The 18,531-nt window shown below is 43.9% G+C and overlaps 1 protein-coding gene across 1 annotated transcript in view; it reads right to left on the reverse strand.

Moving 5' to 3' along the window:
* The window catches only part of LOC135554055 (contactin-associated protein 1-like), a 32,538-nt gene extending 29,844 nt beyond the window's left edge, over window positions 1-2,694 (reverse strand). Inside the window, exon 1 of the mRNA XM_064986070.1 lies at window positions 2,425-2,694. Coding sequence (XP_064842142.1) covers window positions 2,425-2,485 — 61 coding nt within the window. The 5' untranslated portion in view covers window positions 2,486-2,694. The remainder of the gene's footprint in view (window positions 1-2,424) is intronic.
* Window positions 2,695-18,531: the final 15,837 nt, after the last annotated feature.

The raw sequence follows: 18,531 nt of genomic DNA on the forward strand, positions 1-18,531 counted from the left end.
TGTGAGGACTGGAGATGCATGGGCAGCACACCAAGACTGAACAACACACATCAGTGCACACACATACAAACAGATACATACACGTTTTCACAGTAATAAACACATACATGCACACACTCCACAGGATTCTGCTGAAGGGAGGATGGCTCATAATAATGGCAGGAACGGAGCACATGGAATGGAATCAAACACATGGAAATCATGTGGTATTTGATACCATTGCACTGATTCCGCTCCAGTCGTTACCATCAGCCCGTTCTCCCGAATTAAGGTGCCACCAACCTCCTGTGACACACACACACACACACACACAGCAGGGCAGCTGCAAGGGCAGTAGCATAGTAGGAGTGCTGTGTGTTAGCCCCACCCCAGATGAGCATGTCCCAGGAATGGAGTCTCCGTTTTAATCTGGCTCAGTTCCACTGTGTACCTCACATCCCATCCACAGCAGATGTAGAGTATATGCCTGCCTGCCTGCCTGCCTGCCTGCCTGCCTGCCTGCCTGCCTGCCTGCCTGCCTGCCTGCCTGCCTGCCTGCCTGCCTGCCTGCCTGCCTGACTCACAGCCTGAGTCGTGGGCTCTGCCTCATATGCCTGCCAGCACCCAGATACACAGGCCGGCAGGCCAAACTACAGGGGGTAAATCACCACAACAACATCACAGTAAACCAGTCAGCTTCCAAACGCTGATACTACATCCCTAATGGCCAGCACTTACAAACAACTTCCCTCAATACTGAAGGCATACAGTAGTAATGCAATAGACCTCAGAACAAAATGCCAAATACTCTACTGGTGTAAACACATGTAGAAAAACTGACCAGTGTGGTTACCCCAACACACACATGGATTCTATAAACACCCCCCTAGTTACCCAAAATGGAATCCATGTGAGACCACAACAAAAAAAGAGACGTCGCACCACATGACCATAACAAGTGTTCACAACGTATTTACACACCCAAATGTACCATACATGGACATACAGTCCAACTCACCACAATATCACACCCAAATGTACCATACATGGACATACAGTCCAACTCACCACAATATCACACCCAAATGTACCATACATGGACATACAGTCCAACTCACCACAATATCACACCCAAATGCCCCAGATATTTAACTCCCACCTTAATAATCACTCTATCTGATAGTCCAGCAGCGCAGGATAGCCTGCCTGTGTGATCCTCTTACACTAACACCGCCACAGCACCAAGAGGGCACTGGGGCACTAAGTATTCACTAGTAATCCCTAATAGAGCCTAGAGAGAGCAAAACAAACTGCCTGCCCTGTTTACTGTACTATATGCAGTGATATGAAGTGAAGTAACAATGTTTTTCAGAAGTTTAGACCTTTACACGGTACATCCAAATATCATGGTGTCAGGTGGTCCTAGCCCACCGTCCCCCCTTTCTCCCTCCACCCTACCTCCCTTTCCATTTCCCTCCCCCTCCACCCCATCTTCTTTTTTTGAACTGCTTGGTGAATCACGCTGCAGCCTTTAATTCATTCATGATCAATGCAGTTCCGATCTTCTGAGGTAATTGCTTCGACATTGATGCATGGAAAGAGACACCACCAAGTTTTTTTCCCCCACATACATCTCAAATCCATCTCCCTATGACCTTGCATGTTATACCCTGCTGTACAACCACGCCAAAAAAACGACTATTAAAAAACGATATACGTCATTGATCACGGAATTCCTATTAGGAATTTTTGCCGCGTCATGCATGTTCCTACATGAAGGGGACGTTTTGCTCGCGGACAGGTGATGAGCACACACTCTGCGAAAGTACTGCAGTGGGGTGGTCCCGCACACGGCTCTAATCATTCCTTTCGCTTTTACAGATAATAAACCACATTTTCAGAGCCATCATTATCACAGGTTGGGATATTCTCTATGTCACGGTGGTTGGTAAATTGGCATGACCGTTACAGAGTGCTAGAGAGGTGGGCGGGAAATGAACCATGCGATGCAGAAACTTGCACGCTGGCGCGAGAAAGCACTGCAATGCAGAAAGCCCAGTACGAGACTGTAACCGCCGCGCGCCCTCAGCCCGCAGGAAACAAGCCACTTGACTTTCCTCAGAATTCAAAGCAAAAATATATAGAATATGCAACTGTGTAAAACATAACAGCCATCATTAACCCTTATACAATGTTTTGATGATTATTGGTCATTTTATATCAGATGTTCTGCCCTTCAAAGACTAGATACACCTATTTCCCAGAGGTTTAAGCCACTTCTTTCTTGATTCACATTTTTTTTTTACAATGAATCCCTTTTTACGTCAATATTGTTATCGACATGCTGCATATACAGGCTTAGACTATTTAATTCATCTGAAAGCAATAGGCTAACGGAGGACAAGACACTGACAGAAATGACCATTACTGTTTCACAAGACTTACGTGATGAGCATTCTTGAAAACACCAAAATAAAAGGCTTATGCTCAATATTTTGCAAAACATCCTTTACAGAGGACACGCGTCTCCGCACATGCTATGTTAATTAGATCGTAGATTGTGTTCTCCTATCCACAGGGCACGGTAGCATCCTTTCACTCCCCTTTTCCCAACTTTAACTCGCGCAGTTCCAACTCCTCTTCCCGGGATCTCGGGTAGCCTCTGCCGGGGCGGGGACGCGCATCAGTTAGTGGTGCTGATGCTGCGTTTCACCGAGAGCGCGCACTGCTAGGCTTTATTTTATGTAAATTGTTTTTAATAAAGGTCACATATAGGGGACACATTTCCAAGTGATCATTGTGATCACTTTGTGGATGTGAAATACTGGCAACGCGTGCTTTGTCACTGTAACTTCAGTGGATCCTCCAGAATTCTGCGTAGTTTTGGTCCACAGGAAGGAAGATAGGAAGGAAGGGGTGGGAGAGAAAAACAACTTTTTTTGTCCAGCAAGCTACTTCTGTTTCCCAGTAGATAATTTTAACGCTATACGTTTGACTTTGTTGTCAACAGTTCCGCAAATATACATAGTCAGAAGCTTTTAGTAACCCAGGATTTATGCGATTCGTTTTATCGTCGTAGAATAAGGTTGTTCCTTTCCCGCATCGTTAAACTCGTATACTGCTTTGGTTTGGCATCTCCCATATTCCATCAGTGGGCTTGGCATGCGGTACTTCTCACGGCCTCGCACTGGTCAGAGGCGCACTGAGCCTATCAGAGAGCATCGTCAATTTGGTCAAAAGCCTCTTACTCCCCTGGGACCAGAAGTCTGACGACAATTCTGACATTTATAATGTCTGCCGTTGCTCCCTACTTATGTGGCCGAGAATAATACTATGCTGTACAAGAGAGAGTAGCCTACAGTACCCTACACCACAACCAGTTATGTGGAGGACTGACCTTCACCTACAATAGGGCCTTGAATAGGTACCAACAAAATTACAAGAGACTGATCATGTGTGGCCCTGGTGAGTGACTGCCCGTTTCAGGCTGATGCTGAGACAGGCAAAGGCAGAGAAGATAGGGTGGGGGCAGGTTGGTAAGATTGACTGGGGGATTTATCTATGACATGGGTGGCACACTGGCCATGAAGTAAAAAGGCTTTGGGATTAAGAAGTGGGTTTATGGGACAGCGGGCAGCGGCAGTGTCAGTGTTGGGATGGGGTGAGATTGGACGTGGAGGCCAGTCTGGGATTTGCATTTTCAATCAAATCAGATTGGCATTGTGTAATCTCTCTGCCTCCACCTCCCCCAGTAATACCAAAACATACTATATACCTCTGGAAACGGAATATATGAAGCCTGTACTCTCTAAGAAGATGAGGAAGAGAGGAGTAATAGTCTAGAGTTGTTTTTCTTCTCACTAATATAAAGCACAATCATCTTGGTTTTAAAATGCATGTCACATTGATTGGATTGGTTCTCTCATCAAAACACTGGTTGGTCAACAACAGTGATAAAAATAGAGTTATGGGCCGTAAGGCCAAGGCAGATTAGATCAAACCTAAAAGTCCTAAATTAAAAAAATAGCAGACACACAAACGCAAACGTACTGCCAAATTCTATAAAACAACGTTGGAAGTGGCTTATGGTAGAGAAATTAACATTCAATTATCTGGCAACAGCTCTGGTGGACATTCCTGCATCCTAAATATGCCACAGACATCATAACTAAATGTTGCTCCAAGGACGTCATATGAAAACATCAACATTCCAAAATATGTTTTGAAGGCAATGATTCTGCCTACTGAAATTGACTACTATTTACTTGATCAATGTATTCATTAGTATTCATTTGTATGTATAGCATTAATGAAAATAAAGTCTGTCTAGGATTCGTTGCATTCTTGTGTTATACATCAAATGGCCACCAGATGTCCCCTGAGGCTCAATGTTAAAGCTCAGTCCCTGAAGGACGCAGGCTGTGACTGGTGCTGTCCACATCTCACCTTGTCTATTCATCACTGGACTTTAGTCTCCCCCTTGAAAATGTGCCTTTTTACTGACACTAAGAAATGTTTGAAAACTGAACACACTGGATGAATAATGTGCAAATAGCTACTGGGTCAATACGCTACTTCAAAATTATTTTAGCACTTTTCTCACTCATTTTCTCACTCTCTCTCTCTCTTCCACACACACACACACACACACACACACACACACACACACACACACACACACACACACACACACACACACACACACACACACACACACACACACACACACACACACACACACACACACACATGGTCCAGTGATGCAAAGAAGGACCTAGAAAAACTGTAACTGGCCCAATACTATACAGTGGGGCAAAAAAGTATTTAGTCAGCCAACAATTGTGCAAGTTCTCCCACTTAAAAAGATGAGAGAGGCCTGTAATTTTCATCATAGGTACACTTCAACTATGACAGACAAAATGAGTGGAAAAAATCCAGAAAATCACATTGTAGGATTTTTTATGAATTTATTTGCAAATTATGGTGGAAAATAAGTATTTGGTAAATAACAAAAGTTTATCTCAATACTTTGTTATATACCCTTTGTTGGCAATGACAGAGGTCAAATGTTTTCTGTAAGTCTTCACAAGGTTTTCACACACTGTTGCTGGTATTTTGACCCATTCCTCCATGCAGATCTCCTCTAGAGCAGTGATGTTTTGGGGCTGTTGCTGGGCAACACGGACTTTCAACTCCATCCAACGATTTTCTATGGGGTTGAGATCTGGAGACTGGCTAGGCCATTCCAGGACCTTGAAATGCTTCTTACGAAGCCACCCCTTCGTTGCCCGGGCGGTGTTTTGGGATCATTGTCATGCTGAAAGACCCAGCCACGTTTCATCTTCAATGCCCTTGCTGATGGAAGGAGGTTTTCACTCAAAATCTCACGATACTTGGCCCCATTCATTCTTTCCTTTACACGGATCAGTCGTCCTGGTCCCTTTGCAAAAAAACTGCCCCAAAGCATGATGTTTCCACCCCCATGCTTCACAGTAGGTATGGTGTTCTTTGGATGCAACTCAGCATTTTTTGTCCTCCAAACATGACGAGTTGAGTTTTTACCAAAAAGTTATATTTTGGTTTCATATGACATTCTCCCAATCTTCTTCTGGATCATCCAAATGCTCTCTAGCAAACTTCAGACGGGCCTGGACATGTACTGGCTTAAGCAGGGGACACGTCTGGCACTGCAGGATTTGAGTCCCTGGCGGCGTAGTGTGTTACTGATGGTAGGCTTTGTTACTTTGGTCCCAGCTCTCTGCAGGTCATTCACTAGGTCCCACCATGTGGTTCTGGGATTTTTGCTCACCGTTCTTGTGATCATTTTGACCCCACGGGGTGAGATCTTGCGTGGAGCCCCAGATCGAGGGAGATTATCAGTGGTCTTGTATGTCTTCCATTTCCTAATAATTGCTCCCACAGTTGATTTCTTCAAACCTATTGCAGATTCAGTCTTCCCAGCCTGGTGCAGGTCTACAATTTTGTTTCTGGTGTCCTTTGACAGCTCTTTGGTCTTGGCCATAGCGGAGTTTGGAGTGTGACTGTTTGAGGTTTTATACTGATAACAAGTTCAAACAGGTGCCATTAATACAGGTAATGAGTGGAGGACAGAGGAGCCTCTTAAGCCTCTTAAAGAAGAAGTTACAGGTCTGTGAGAGCCAGAAATCTTGCTTGTTTGTAGGTGACCAAATACTTATTTTCCACCATAATTTGAAAATAAATTCATAAAAAATTATACAATGTGATTTTCTGGATTTTTTTCCCTCATTTTGTCTGTCATAGTTGAAGTGTACCTATGATGAAAATTACAGGCCTCTCATCTTTTTAAGTTGGAGAACTTGCACAATTGGTGGCTGACTAAATACTTTTTTGCCCCACTGTACATGCCAGTCTCTCTCACAAGTATTGCTTCTTGATTTTATGGGAAACAATGTGTTGACACACACACTTACCCCACCATACATTTTTTTTCACAGCCCCCTCACATCACAGAGCCTCTTGCCTGTTTTACCTAAATATTTTGTGTGTATGTACTGATATCTATGTACCTGTTGAGGGGAGGACAGCTCATAATAGTGGCTGAAACGGAACGAATGGAATGGCATCAAGCACATGGAAACCGTGTGTTTGATGTTGTTGATACCTTTCCACTGATTCCACTCCAGCCATTACTCCGTGCCGTCCTCCCTAATTAAGGTGCCACCAACCTCCTGTGGTATGTACTGATATGTATTGTACTGATGTGTACTGTACTGATGTGTACTGTACTGATATGTATTGTACTGATATGTATTGTACTGATATGTATTGTACTGGTATCTACTGTACTGATATGTGCTGTACTGATATGTACTGTACTGATATGTACTGTACTGATATGTGTTGTACTGATATGTATTGTACTGATATGTACTGTACCGAAATGTCCTGTACTGAAATGTGCTGTACTGAAGTCTGCTGTACTGAAATGTGCTGTACTGAAATGTACTGTACTGATATGTACTGTACTGATGTGTGTTGTACTGATATGTGCTGATATGTGCTGCACTGATATGTTCTGCACTGACATGTACTGTACTGATATGTACTGTACGGATATATGTTGTACTGATATGTGCTGTACTGATAGGTACTGTACTGATATGTACTGTACTGATATGTGCTGTACTGATATGTGCTGTACTGATATGTACTGTACTGATGTGCTGTACTGATATGTACAGTACTGATATGTGCTGTACTGATATGTACTGTACTGATGTGCTGTACTGATATGTACTGTACTGATATGTGCTGTACCGATATGTACTGATATGTGTTGTACTGATATGTGCTGTACTGATATGTACTGTACTGATGTGCTGTACTGATATGTGTTGTACTTATATGTGCTGTACTGATATGTACTGTACTGATGTGCTGTACTGATATGTGCTGTACTGATATGTGCTGTACTGATATGTACTGTACTGATGTGCTGTACTGATATGTACTGTACTGATATGTGCTGTACTGATATGTACTGATATGTGTTGTACTTATATGTGCTGTACTGATGTGCTGTACTGATGTGCTGTACTGATATGTACTGTACTGATATGTGCTGTACTGATTTTTACTGTGCTGATATGTGTTGTACTGATATGTGCTGCAATGATATGTGCTGCAATGATATGTGCTGTACTGATAGGTGCTGTACTGATATGTACTGAACTGAAATGTACTGTACTGATATGTGTTGTACTGATATGTATTGTACTGATATGTGCTGCGCTGATATGTGCTGTACTGATATGTACTGTACTAATATGTACTGTACTAATATGTACTGTACTGATATGTACTGTACTGATATGTGTTGTACTGATATGTGCTTTACTGAAATGTACTGTACTGATATGTATTGTACTGATATGTGCTGTACTGATATGTGCTGTACTGATATGTGTTGTACTGATATGTGCTGTACTGATATGTACTGTACTGATATGAATGTGTAACTGATAGCCTACAGTAGATGCTACTGAATGCAAATGTCATATATCTAAATGTAAATCATAAATGTTTGATTATTAATGTTCTGTATTATGTAAATCATAAATGTTTGATTATTAATGTTCTGTATTATGTAAATCATAAATGCAGGCCTCGAATATTAATGTTCTGTATTATGTAAATCATAAATGTAGGCCTCGGGTGGATCCCAGGAATAGTAGCTGCTGCTATCGCAACAGCTCATGGGGATCCTAATAAAATTCCAAAAATACCAAATACACACACAAAAACATACACAATACACAACCAGGGATGCAGACAAGTCCTGACGCCCACCCACATGTTCCCCAGAGATAGTTTCACTGATCATGGATGAGTGCTAGATGTCATGAAGATGGATGGAAGGAAAAACGTGGTATGATGAGCATGTTCTTCATTTACTGTATATGAGTATAATGTGTGACAAGCAAACGAAGCAAATGAAGCTATAGTAAATTGAAGAGGACGTTTGTGTGTGTGTGTGTGTGTGTGTGTGTGTGTGTGTGTGTGTGTGTGTGTGTGTGTGTGTGTGTGTGTGTGTGTGTGTGTGTGTGTGTGTGTGTGTGTGTGTGTGTTTCCATCAGCGAAAACAGAATGTCTCTCTTTGTGATGTTGAAGTGTACTACACATGATAGCTGGGTGCTTTTTGTAGACAGGCATTTCTCCGGCCCCCACCCATGGGAGCCACGAGGACCCCACACACTGGTGGCCTGTTGTCCATCCACCTGTGTGACCTCAACCAGGATGACTCAGTCCCAGCTCAGAGCATGCCCAGCAGGGGGCATCCAGATGGGATCCCACCTGGTGTCAGCCCCCCTCCTGGTCCAGCCACACTGTTAACTCAACTGGTGCCTCCTGGACAGCTGCTACAACGAGCAGAGCCCGCTACAACACTCAGGACTTAGAGTGGACATAGACAAACAAAATAATAGAGTGATTTCCCAGCCATCCTAAAAAAAATGTAATTGTTTAATTTACAATTGTGTGTATAGTGCAACAGATATCTCACAAGTGCATCTCCAGCAACTTCCTGAAAATGCTTTGTGAAGTTCCTCTTACGTGAAATAACTTCCCTCTAAGTAAAGTTTCCCCGATGGCACTGAGAGGAACTAATCCTTTTTTTGTCTTTTCAGCCAGGGCAGTAGAAGTAGGGTTATAATAAGTCTTGGCCAGTATTCACTGCTCCATCATCACTATCCACTTTACTATGTTGAAGTGCCATGACAGCAGCATGGTGAGGTTCACTCAGGTCACGTGACTGGGGAGTGTGAACACTGTCTGGGTGTCACTGGGCCTCCACCAACACGCTGCTAATGAAAGACCACTTCATCATCTTTCTCTTACACATTCGCACGTGCGCACACACACACACACACATTTACACACACTCGCTCTATTAATTTCCAAATGTTTTTTGCAAAGCTGAATGTCTTCTGCATATTCCATTTATTTCTTTAGCTCAATATTAACCGTTCACACACACATCTCCAACAAACACTCAAACACAAGGAGACGATGGAGACGCACTGGTAGCTTCACAAAGACTGCAGCACCTGCATTGAGTTTAAATACCAACAGCTGTGGCCTACTGGAGCAAGAGCTGAGGCTCTTTTGTTCCCACTGTTTGCTGCCAATCCCACACACACAGACACACAGACACACAGACACACAGACAGACAGACAGACAGACAGACAGACAGACAGACAGACAGACAGACGCACACACGCACGCATGCACGCACACACACAGAGAGAGCCTCATGCACACTTCCCCCTGCCTGGTCCTATATTTCCCCACACGCCAGACAAGCCATACGTGTTTAGTCTGTCTGCCAGTTTGTTTGCCCACTGTCTTCTCTTTTTGTTGCCCAATGTCTTCTCTTTTTTTTGCCCACTGTCTTCTCTTTTTGTTGCACTGTCTTCTCTTTTTGTTGCACTCTCTTCTCTTTTTGTTGCCCTGTCTTCTCTTTTTGTTGCACTCTCTTCTCTTTTTGTTGCCCTGTCTTCTCTTTTTTTTGCACTCTCTTCTCTTTTTGTTGCCCTGTCTTCTCTTTTTGTTGCACTCTCTTCTCTTTTTGTTGCCCTGTCTTCTCTTTTTGTTGCACTGTCTTCTCTTTTTGTTGCACTCTCTTCTCTTTTTGTTGCCCTGTCTTCTCTTTTTGTTGCCCTGTCTTCTCTTTTTGTTGCCCTGTCTTCTCTTTTTGTTGCCATGTCTTCTCGTTTTGTTGCCATGTCTTCTCTTTTTGTTGCCATGTCTTCTCTTTTTGTTGCCCTGTCTTCTCTTTTTGTTGCCCTGTCTTCTCTTTTTGTTGCCCTGTCTTCTCTTTTTGTTGCCCTGTCTTCTCTTTTTGTTGCCCTGTCTTCTATTTTTTGTTTGATGTTGATTGCTGACTGTAGCACTTGACAATTGCAGATGGAAGGAGAGGGTCAAGGAAAACAGATGGGATCAGGTGACCGAATGTGAGAAAGGATTGGTTTGAGTGATGGGAATTCAACTTAGCACAACACAAACAATGAGTCTGAGTATACAGTCCGAGGCCGTTTCCACTGGAGCTTGTCCGCAAAGGACACCTTGTGATAATCGACACAATGAGGTGGGAAACCCTGTGATTCACTTGGTTTGGTCTCACTAACACTGTGTGTTCATCCTCAATGTTACTGAAGTTTTTTACAATCACTTTGGCACTAATTTCAGAACCTTGTGGTCATTTTTCAAAACTCTAGACACAGAACTCAAAGTTGTCATCACTTGTAACACAGGCTGTCCAATGTTCAAAGCGTTGCATTGTGCATTCATATCTTTAAAGAAACCTTGCACTTGCAGAATCATTGATTCAAATCACTTATTTATCATGAAATACCATAGGAACATTCATTTAGATCACCCACACACAAGATACCGATAGTTTCACTGCGTAGTTGTTTGTACGATCATTAAATATTGTATGTGATACATGTTTCATTATGGTACTACACATAAATACATCACTGTAAAATGACTAGTAGAGAGAGTACTACAGATACAGTGGAATCATTGAACAAATTCTGAAATGTATTAATGAAATACAATAAAATCACAGCATAGGTTTCTTTGAGTCAAGCAAAAATAATTAGCTACAAAAAAAAAAAACTACAGTAAAATGTGAACTGCAGTGTTCCTCACCTGGCTTACTGTAAAAAGCAAAACAAAGGATTGATTACTGTACTTCTATATTTCCATCAACCCTGTCTTGTGGATTTGGCCACAGGTTCTCATCCACATCACAATGGATGTTTTCACAAAAATCAGGCATGGCGAATCCAGGCCTGACACTGGTCTGCCGTGATGTCATTGCCTGTGTCATTCATGGCCTGGAGAAGGGTGGCTTGTTCGTGAGGGCGCCTATCATATACCTTCCACCTTTTCAGCATGCGTGCAAAAGTCGGCAAACTTATGGCTTCCACATTGTTGAACATGTCGTCGTTGTCCAAGATGTGCAACCGAATTTCTGTATGGCGAATATCATTTCCGGCCCGAGCCAAATTGACCACAGCCCGCTCTTATTGGTCAGTCAGAAATTTTACTCTGCCTCCCCTCTTTGGCCTAGTCTCGAGTCAAACGAGGCCCACAACCACCTCTCAGAAGGGGTGCTTGTCCCCTGCCATTCCTTTGACCACCCCGTCTTCCTCGTCTTCCTCGTCTTCCTCCTCCCACTGCTTGACCTCTATTGTGACCTGGATCACCATGTTATTGCTACGTTGTTGTACTTGGATACGACTCTATATACGTATCATAATGTTAAATCAATCATCACTAATGAGTTGACAGTGTTGGAAAAGCAATTTCAAGGGCCTGCATACATACACTCATCGGCCACTGTATTAGGTACACCTACGTGTTAACGCAAATAGCCTGCTCCTTCGAACAGCAAAACGTGTGGCTGCCGGCAACTCAATATATAGAGTATATAGAGTAGAGAGCTTTAGTTGTTGTTCGACCAAACATTAGAACGGGTAAGATGTGTAATCTAAGCAACTTTGAACATGGTATGATTGTTGGTGTCACACATGGTGGTTCCAGCATCTCAGAAACAGCTGCCCTCCTGGGTTTTTTACGCACTACAGTCTCTAGAGTTTACAGAGAATGGTGCGATAAACAAAACACATTCAGTGAGCGGCAGTTCTGTGGGCAAAACACCTTGTTAATGAGAGAGTTCAGAGGAGAATGTCCAGAACCATTCAAGCTAACAGAAAGGCCACAAATGCGCAAATAACAGTTGGTCAAAACAGTAGTGTGCAGAAGGGCATCTCTTAACGTACAACACCGTGAATAATTCAGGCTGTTGTGGAAGCAAAAGGGGGTCCTACCCAGTACTAGATAGGTGTACCTAATAAAGTGGCCAGTGAGTGTACAGTAATTTCAAATCTGAAAACATGGTCTGGAAAAGTGGTACATGGGACCATAGAAACAGTGTCTGATAAAGAATGATGATGAAATATTACATCCATAGATAATGTAGTCCAATTGGTTCATGTTCCACGGTCATTGGTGTCAATGGATCTTGTTATCCTGAAACTTTCATGATCTAAACATGGAACATTGTTTGTCAGTTTCCATAAAACTATGCATTAAGAGTAATGCAACAGTGTGAATTGCATTTTGAAATGGTAATACTTTGATGTTAAGTTGTGTCATTTTGAACAGGTGATTTTAGTTCAATGAACAAATGATCTTAGCTTTATGTAAATTGTATCAAAGCAATTGGAAAAACATGTTAGAGCTAATCGGTTGTGAGTTTTGTGTCTAGAGTTTAGAAAAATGACATCAAGGTTCTGAAATAAGTGTCAAAGTGATTGTAAAAAATTGTAATGAGGCTTGAGGTGATGCATGGGTTCACCAACACGCGCGCACACACACACACACACACACACACACACACACACACACACACACACACACACACACACACACACACACACACACACACACACACACACACACACACACACACACACACACACACACACCCTGAGACACACACAGAGTTGGCCAGACAGTCCTACAGGCCTTTTCTCATTCACCCTGGGCCAGTGCTGATTCCTTTTCCTTGAAGCAGAGAACTGAGCTCCAGTAAAGTACCTCTGGCAGTACGGCCTGTCCTCTTAGCGCTGCAGATGGCCCCCACTCAGCACAGAGCACACGGTTGTGGGGGGGTCTCTGGATTGGCTGCTTTTCCTCTATCAGGCCTAGCTGGGCAGGCAGACTAGTGGCAGAATAGGATTTTAAATGGAAGGTAATCATGTGATGTTCCTTTAATCCAAGCAGGCTTGTGTTGCACCAGTTGTGTGGAGGTCAAACCCATACTGGGCCTGTGTTAAATGCCTGACACTGCAGTCTGTGTTCCTGCATGATATGATATGATATGATATGATATGAGAGAGAGAGAGAGAGAGAGAGAGAGAGAGAGAGAGAGAGAGAGAGAGAGATGAAAAATATAAATATATATAAGGCCATCAGCATTGATTGGTAGGGACGTTAAGAGATGGATGTTGCTCCTAGCATTTTGAGAATTAACCCATGGTTAATTCGCGGTTCTGAAGGAGATGGCAGTGGTGTGTTTGGAGGAGGGTGCAGTAATGAAATACTGCCCCGCACATAGCAGGGTTCACCCTCCGCCCAGGAAACTGTTGCTTTTGGAGGTCACGGCGCCTAGCAACAGTCTGGATCTGGGCCTCAGAAGAACCTGAGACAACACACACACACACACACACACTTGCAGTATATACATGGAAGACATGCCGACCTGCTTTTCAACCTTACTGCCTTACATTGAGCTAAACACTCCCACAAGCAGAGCCAAATCAAAGGAGCAGAAGTTTGCAAAGGTCCTCTGTGAAGGTTCTTTGCTCAGATCGAGGCACAGCAGTGGCCACTTGTTTTCCCATATTCAATAATTATACTGCTTGTATTGCTAACAGCATTTCTCAAGGGTGATATCTAAACATAGGAAACTAGGGCAAAACCAACTACAGATACACAGGCATCTTATTAGTCGCGCAGGGCAAAGGGTTTCCACTGAATCTGCCAATGTTTCTGACATTACCATCTTTCAGCAACGCCCTGTTGTGACTACCAGTCAACACATTCCCCCACCATGTATACATGCAGACACAGACACATACACACACACACAGTCACGCACACACTTACAGTACACACACACATATACATGCTCACACACACACCTGCACACACACACCTGCACACACACAGTCACGCACACACTTACAGTACACACACACATATACATGCTCACACACACACACACACACACACACACACACACACACACACACACACACACACACACACACACACACACACACACACACACACACACACACACACACACACACACTGGTCGGTCCAGAGTTTTAGTTTGGCAAAGTACCACACATTCTGTATTCTGAGTACTGAGCACACAGTTGAAAGAGCTAAAAATAGCTTAAGGACCCTGGCCATCAACCCAGTCCCTTAACTCTCAATAAGTTACCCTCTCTCCTCTCTCCTCTCTACTCTCTCCTCTCTCCTCTCTCCTCGCTCCTCTCTCCTCTCTCCTCTCTCCTCTCTCCCAAACCCTGAGCCTTTTACCCACCCTTGATTCTCAACAAACCTCAGTTTTACTGCCTCCTTCTACCTCTCCAATCTCCACCACGCACGGAAGAGTGGCAATGAACGGACACTAACTCCAGAAAACGATTCGAAATGCTGTTTGGGCTTTTGAGCAGTGAGCCTTGCCCAATGACAGAATAGACGGAGTGTAACTGTATTGAACTGCGCAGTGTGCATTCCATCAAGCCTTATCTCTCCTGCCTGTTCCCTTTAATGTGAAAATACCAGGCAACATGAGGGCGTCTGGCCTCTGTCTCTCCTCACTGTTTGCTTGGCTTTTTCCTTGTTTTGTCTTCTACCTCTTCATCGCAAGCCCAGCATCAGTCCTATCCCGTTATCCCTCCTTCCCTATCTCCCATCTCCCTGTTTTTTTCTCCCTCATTTTGTCTCAAGGCTGTGAAGTTCTTTCCGGCCTGTTGTTTGGTTTAAAGATTCAAGTCGATGATAAGGGAGCTTAAGCTCTTGTTTCTTGTCTTGTTTTACATTTTTTTGGTCAGTTGAGCAATTAGTGCCTATGGAATATTCATCTATCTATGAGTAACGGGGAGTACTGGTGTAAAGTCCTGTTCTGTAATTCTACTGAGGGCACGCACGTCTTCAGTGGCCTTGGTATAACCTTATACGTAATCCGAAATACTTACAGCACTGTATACGCCTACTGTAACCCAGCACAGCGAAAGATAACATGTTTTGTAAACTCAGATTAGCTTTTTTATGTTTCAGGGGAATACCGTTTTAAAGGAGATGAATCAATATCTCCAGACTCCTAAAAGAGTTGAACAGAACCCAGGGAAAAGTATTAAATGTTCCCTACTCTGACTGAAGGGGCAGAAGGTGGGGCCAGAGATTTATATTGTATGTTCTAAACTGTCCCTTGTTTTATTGTCCAGAGGTTGAGGTAGAAAAACGCTCGGTTAGTTTGTGTATGCTCAGTCAATACGCACACAGCCAGTCAGTTCAACTCCTGACCTCCCGTGGCCATACACCAGAGTGGCCTGCTTAAACAGAAGAGGCTCTTTAAAACAAAACCTTCCTCATGCAGTAAACTCCCATCTCTCAACACAACACTAGCAGTGTGCCAGTAACACAGTATAACACAAAGTCTCTTCCAGTCCAGATTGAGGGGTGTTCTAGTGTGACAGGCAGGTGTGCTCAGCGTAACAGGATGGTAGTGCTAGGGCTATTAATACTGTACTGGAGCCAGAGAGGGGTTGGGGGTTAACTTGGGCGAGGGGGTCAGAAGTTTAAACGGGGAATGTTTCCCCTTCTCGTCCTGCCCTGGCCCTGACACCATCTGCTCCACCACAGGCTCCCTCTCTCTCTGGGAACAGATGTGCCCGCGGCGACAGTTCAAAGCCCCATGATCCTCCACTGCTAGTTAACCTGACCCCTCAGGCTGGCCAGGGAGACCTGCTGTACACACACTCACGCACACACATGCGTTACACATGCACATACACACACAACATACACACACAACATACACAAGACAAGAGCTGATTATACTCACAGTCCACATCGTCACTCCTTTAATTCTCTTTTTTTCCATTACATGGCCTTTCTGTCACATGGTATTGGGTGGTGCAGCGGTCTAAGGCACTGCATCTCAGTGCTTGAGGCGTCACTACAGACACCCTGGTTCAAATCCAGGCTGTATATCAACCGGCCGTGATTGGGTGTCCCATAGGGCGGCGCACAATTGTCCTAGCGTCTTCCGGGTTTGGCCGGTGTAGGCCGTCATTGTAAATAAGAATTTGTTCTTAACTGACTTGCCTAGTTAAATAAAGGTTAAATAAATTAAAACAAATATATATATATATACAGCAGAATATTCCTCTGAGGAAACTTCCGGTCAGGTACTGTAGTTAAAGGGCTCCACAATCCCCTATCCAGTACGTAATGGGCCAATAGCGCAACACCCCTCTATTCGCCAACTAACTGTAGCCTCATAGCGTAAACCTCCACTATATCTAACAGCAGTAGGGTGAGGGGTGGAGAGACGAGATGGGGTTCAACGCTTGACCCAGTGGGGACTCAGGAAATCCTGTAGAAGACTGGGTTGAGAGGTCAATAGGGTAAAGTAGATAGTCTAAATCCCTATTTCAGAGGAATGACATGACCCTTGACCTTTGAACACTGGGACTGCATCTGTAAGATGATGGCTGTAGCTAACTCTTCAAAGACAGATCTCCTTCCAAAGGAACCGCCCTCCCTCCTTTCACAGCGTCGACCAGTCATAGCTTCAGTTATTGACCATTTATTGTTTGTTGTTGAAAATCTAGATGGATCCAACTTTATTCAACTTCTGCACCTGTAAGTAAATACCACAATTTTGCACCAATAAATAATACTCCTCTCCAATCCCAACCTATCAACTGCTCCAATCCCAACCTATCAACTGCTTCAAACCCAACCTATCAACTGCTCCAATCCCAACCTATCAACTGCTTCAATCCCAACCTATCAACTGCTTCAATCCTAACCTATCAACTGCTTCAAACCCAACCTATCAACTGCTCCAATCCCAACCTATCAACTGCTTCAATCCTAACCTATCAACTGCTCCAATCCCAACCTATCAACTGCTTCAAACCCAACCTATCAACTGCTTCAATCCTAACCTATCAACTGCTCCAATCCTAACCTATCAACTGCTCCAATCCTAACCTATCAACTGCTTCAATCCTAACCTATCAACTGCTCCAATCCTAACCTATCAACTGCTCCAATCCCTGATAAGACCGTAGGGTCCACTAACTTACACTGACTTTTAAAGCTTCACGGAAACGTCGATGTTAATAATCAGTCAAGTACACCCCCATAAGACATGTGCAGTAATCCTACATGTAACTGGTGGTGCACAGAGAGACTGTGAACAACAGGGCCTGCTCTGCTCTGTCTCCCATCAGCCTGACATGTGTGACTTGGGTCTATTCTACAAAACGTCTCCCTTGGAAACACCAAACCACCAATGTCAACAAACGGGCTGGGGTGGCGGTGGAGAGGAGAAGAGAGGAGCGGAGAGGTAGGAAGACAGGAAGTGGGTGGGATCAGCCAGCAGAAAGGCTTGGGGGAAATATTTGATGAATACCCCACCAGAAGAGAGAGAGTTAGTGAGTGGGTTGGGAGATTGAGTGGAAACAAGAGTAAGAGATATCTTTATGGTTTTACAAGACGACCCCTACCCTGTCTGTCTGCCTGTGTGGACCTCCTCCCCAAGAATGACTACAAATACTAGAGCAATCTCTCCTATACACCCTATGGTCTTTTTCCAGGGATAGCAGAGTCTATCCCAATCTCATACATACCAACCAAGCAGCACCCCCACCCCATCAACACAGAGCCCCCCCTCCCCCCCCTCCCCCTCTCTCTCTGATATCTCACTACAGGGACACACATCAAAAAGGTCAGATAGAGGGTGGTTATATTTGTCCTGTTTCACACATGTACAAGTGTGTGAAGATGCATATCCCAATCCCCCTGAGACACCCTCAGAGAGTGGGGTCAAAGACATGGTTCCCCACTCCCCAGGCTAGAGAGGAGAGGAGCAAGGCTGGCCTGTGTTTGCACTGGGGGGCCCACTACCACATTCACCAGCCCCACTACTCCTGATCCGGTGCGTCAGCCTGAAACACTGTATCAGGTTAGCCTGCCTGAGTGAGTCTGTGAGTGCATGTGTTAATGGAGCATCATATCGCAACTGAGGGAAACTGAGAGGCGGCCTGAAGGAGGAGAGCAGGGAGAGAAAGAAAGATAGAAAGAAAGAAAGAAAGAAAGAAAGAAAGAAAGAAAGAAAAGAAAGAAAAGAAAGAAAGAAAGAAAGAAAGAAAGAAAGAAAGAAAGAAAGAAAGAAAGAAAGAAAGAAA

This window comes from Oncorhynchus masou, chromosome 14, assembly GCF_036934945.1.
Source record: "Oncorhynchus masou masou isolate Uvic2021 chromosome 14, UVic_Omas_1.1, whole genome shotgun sequence".
NCBI classification, from domain to species: domain Eukaryota; kingdom Metazoa; phylum Chordata; class Actinopteri; order Salmoniformes; family Salmonidae; genus Oncorhynchus; species Oncorhynchus masou.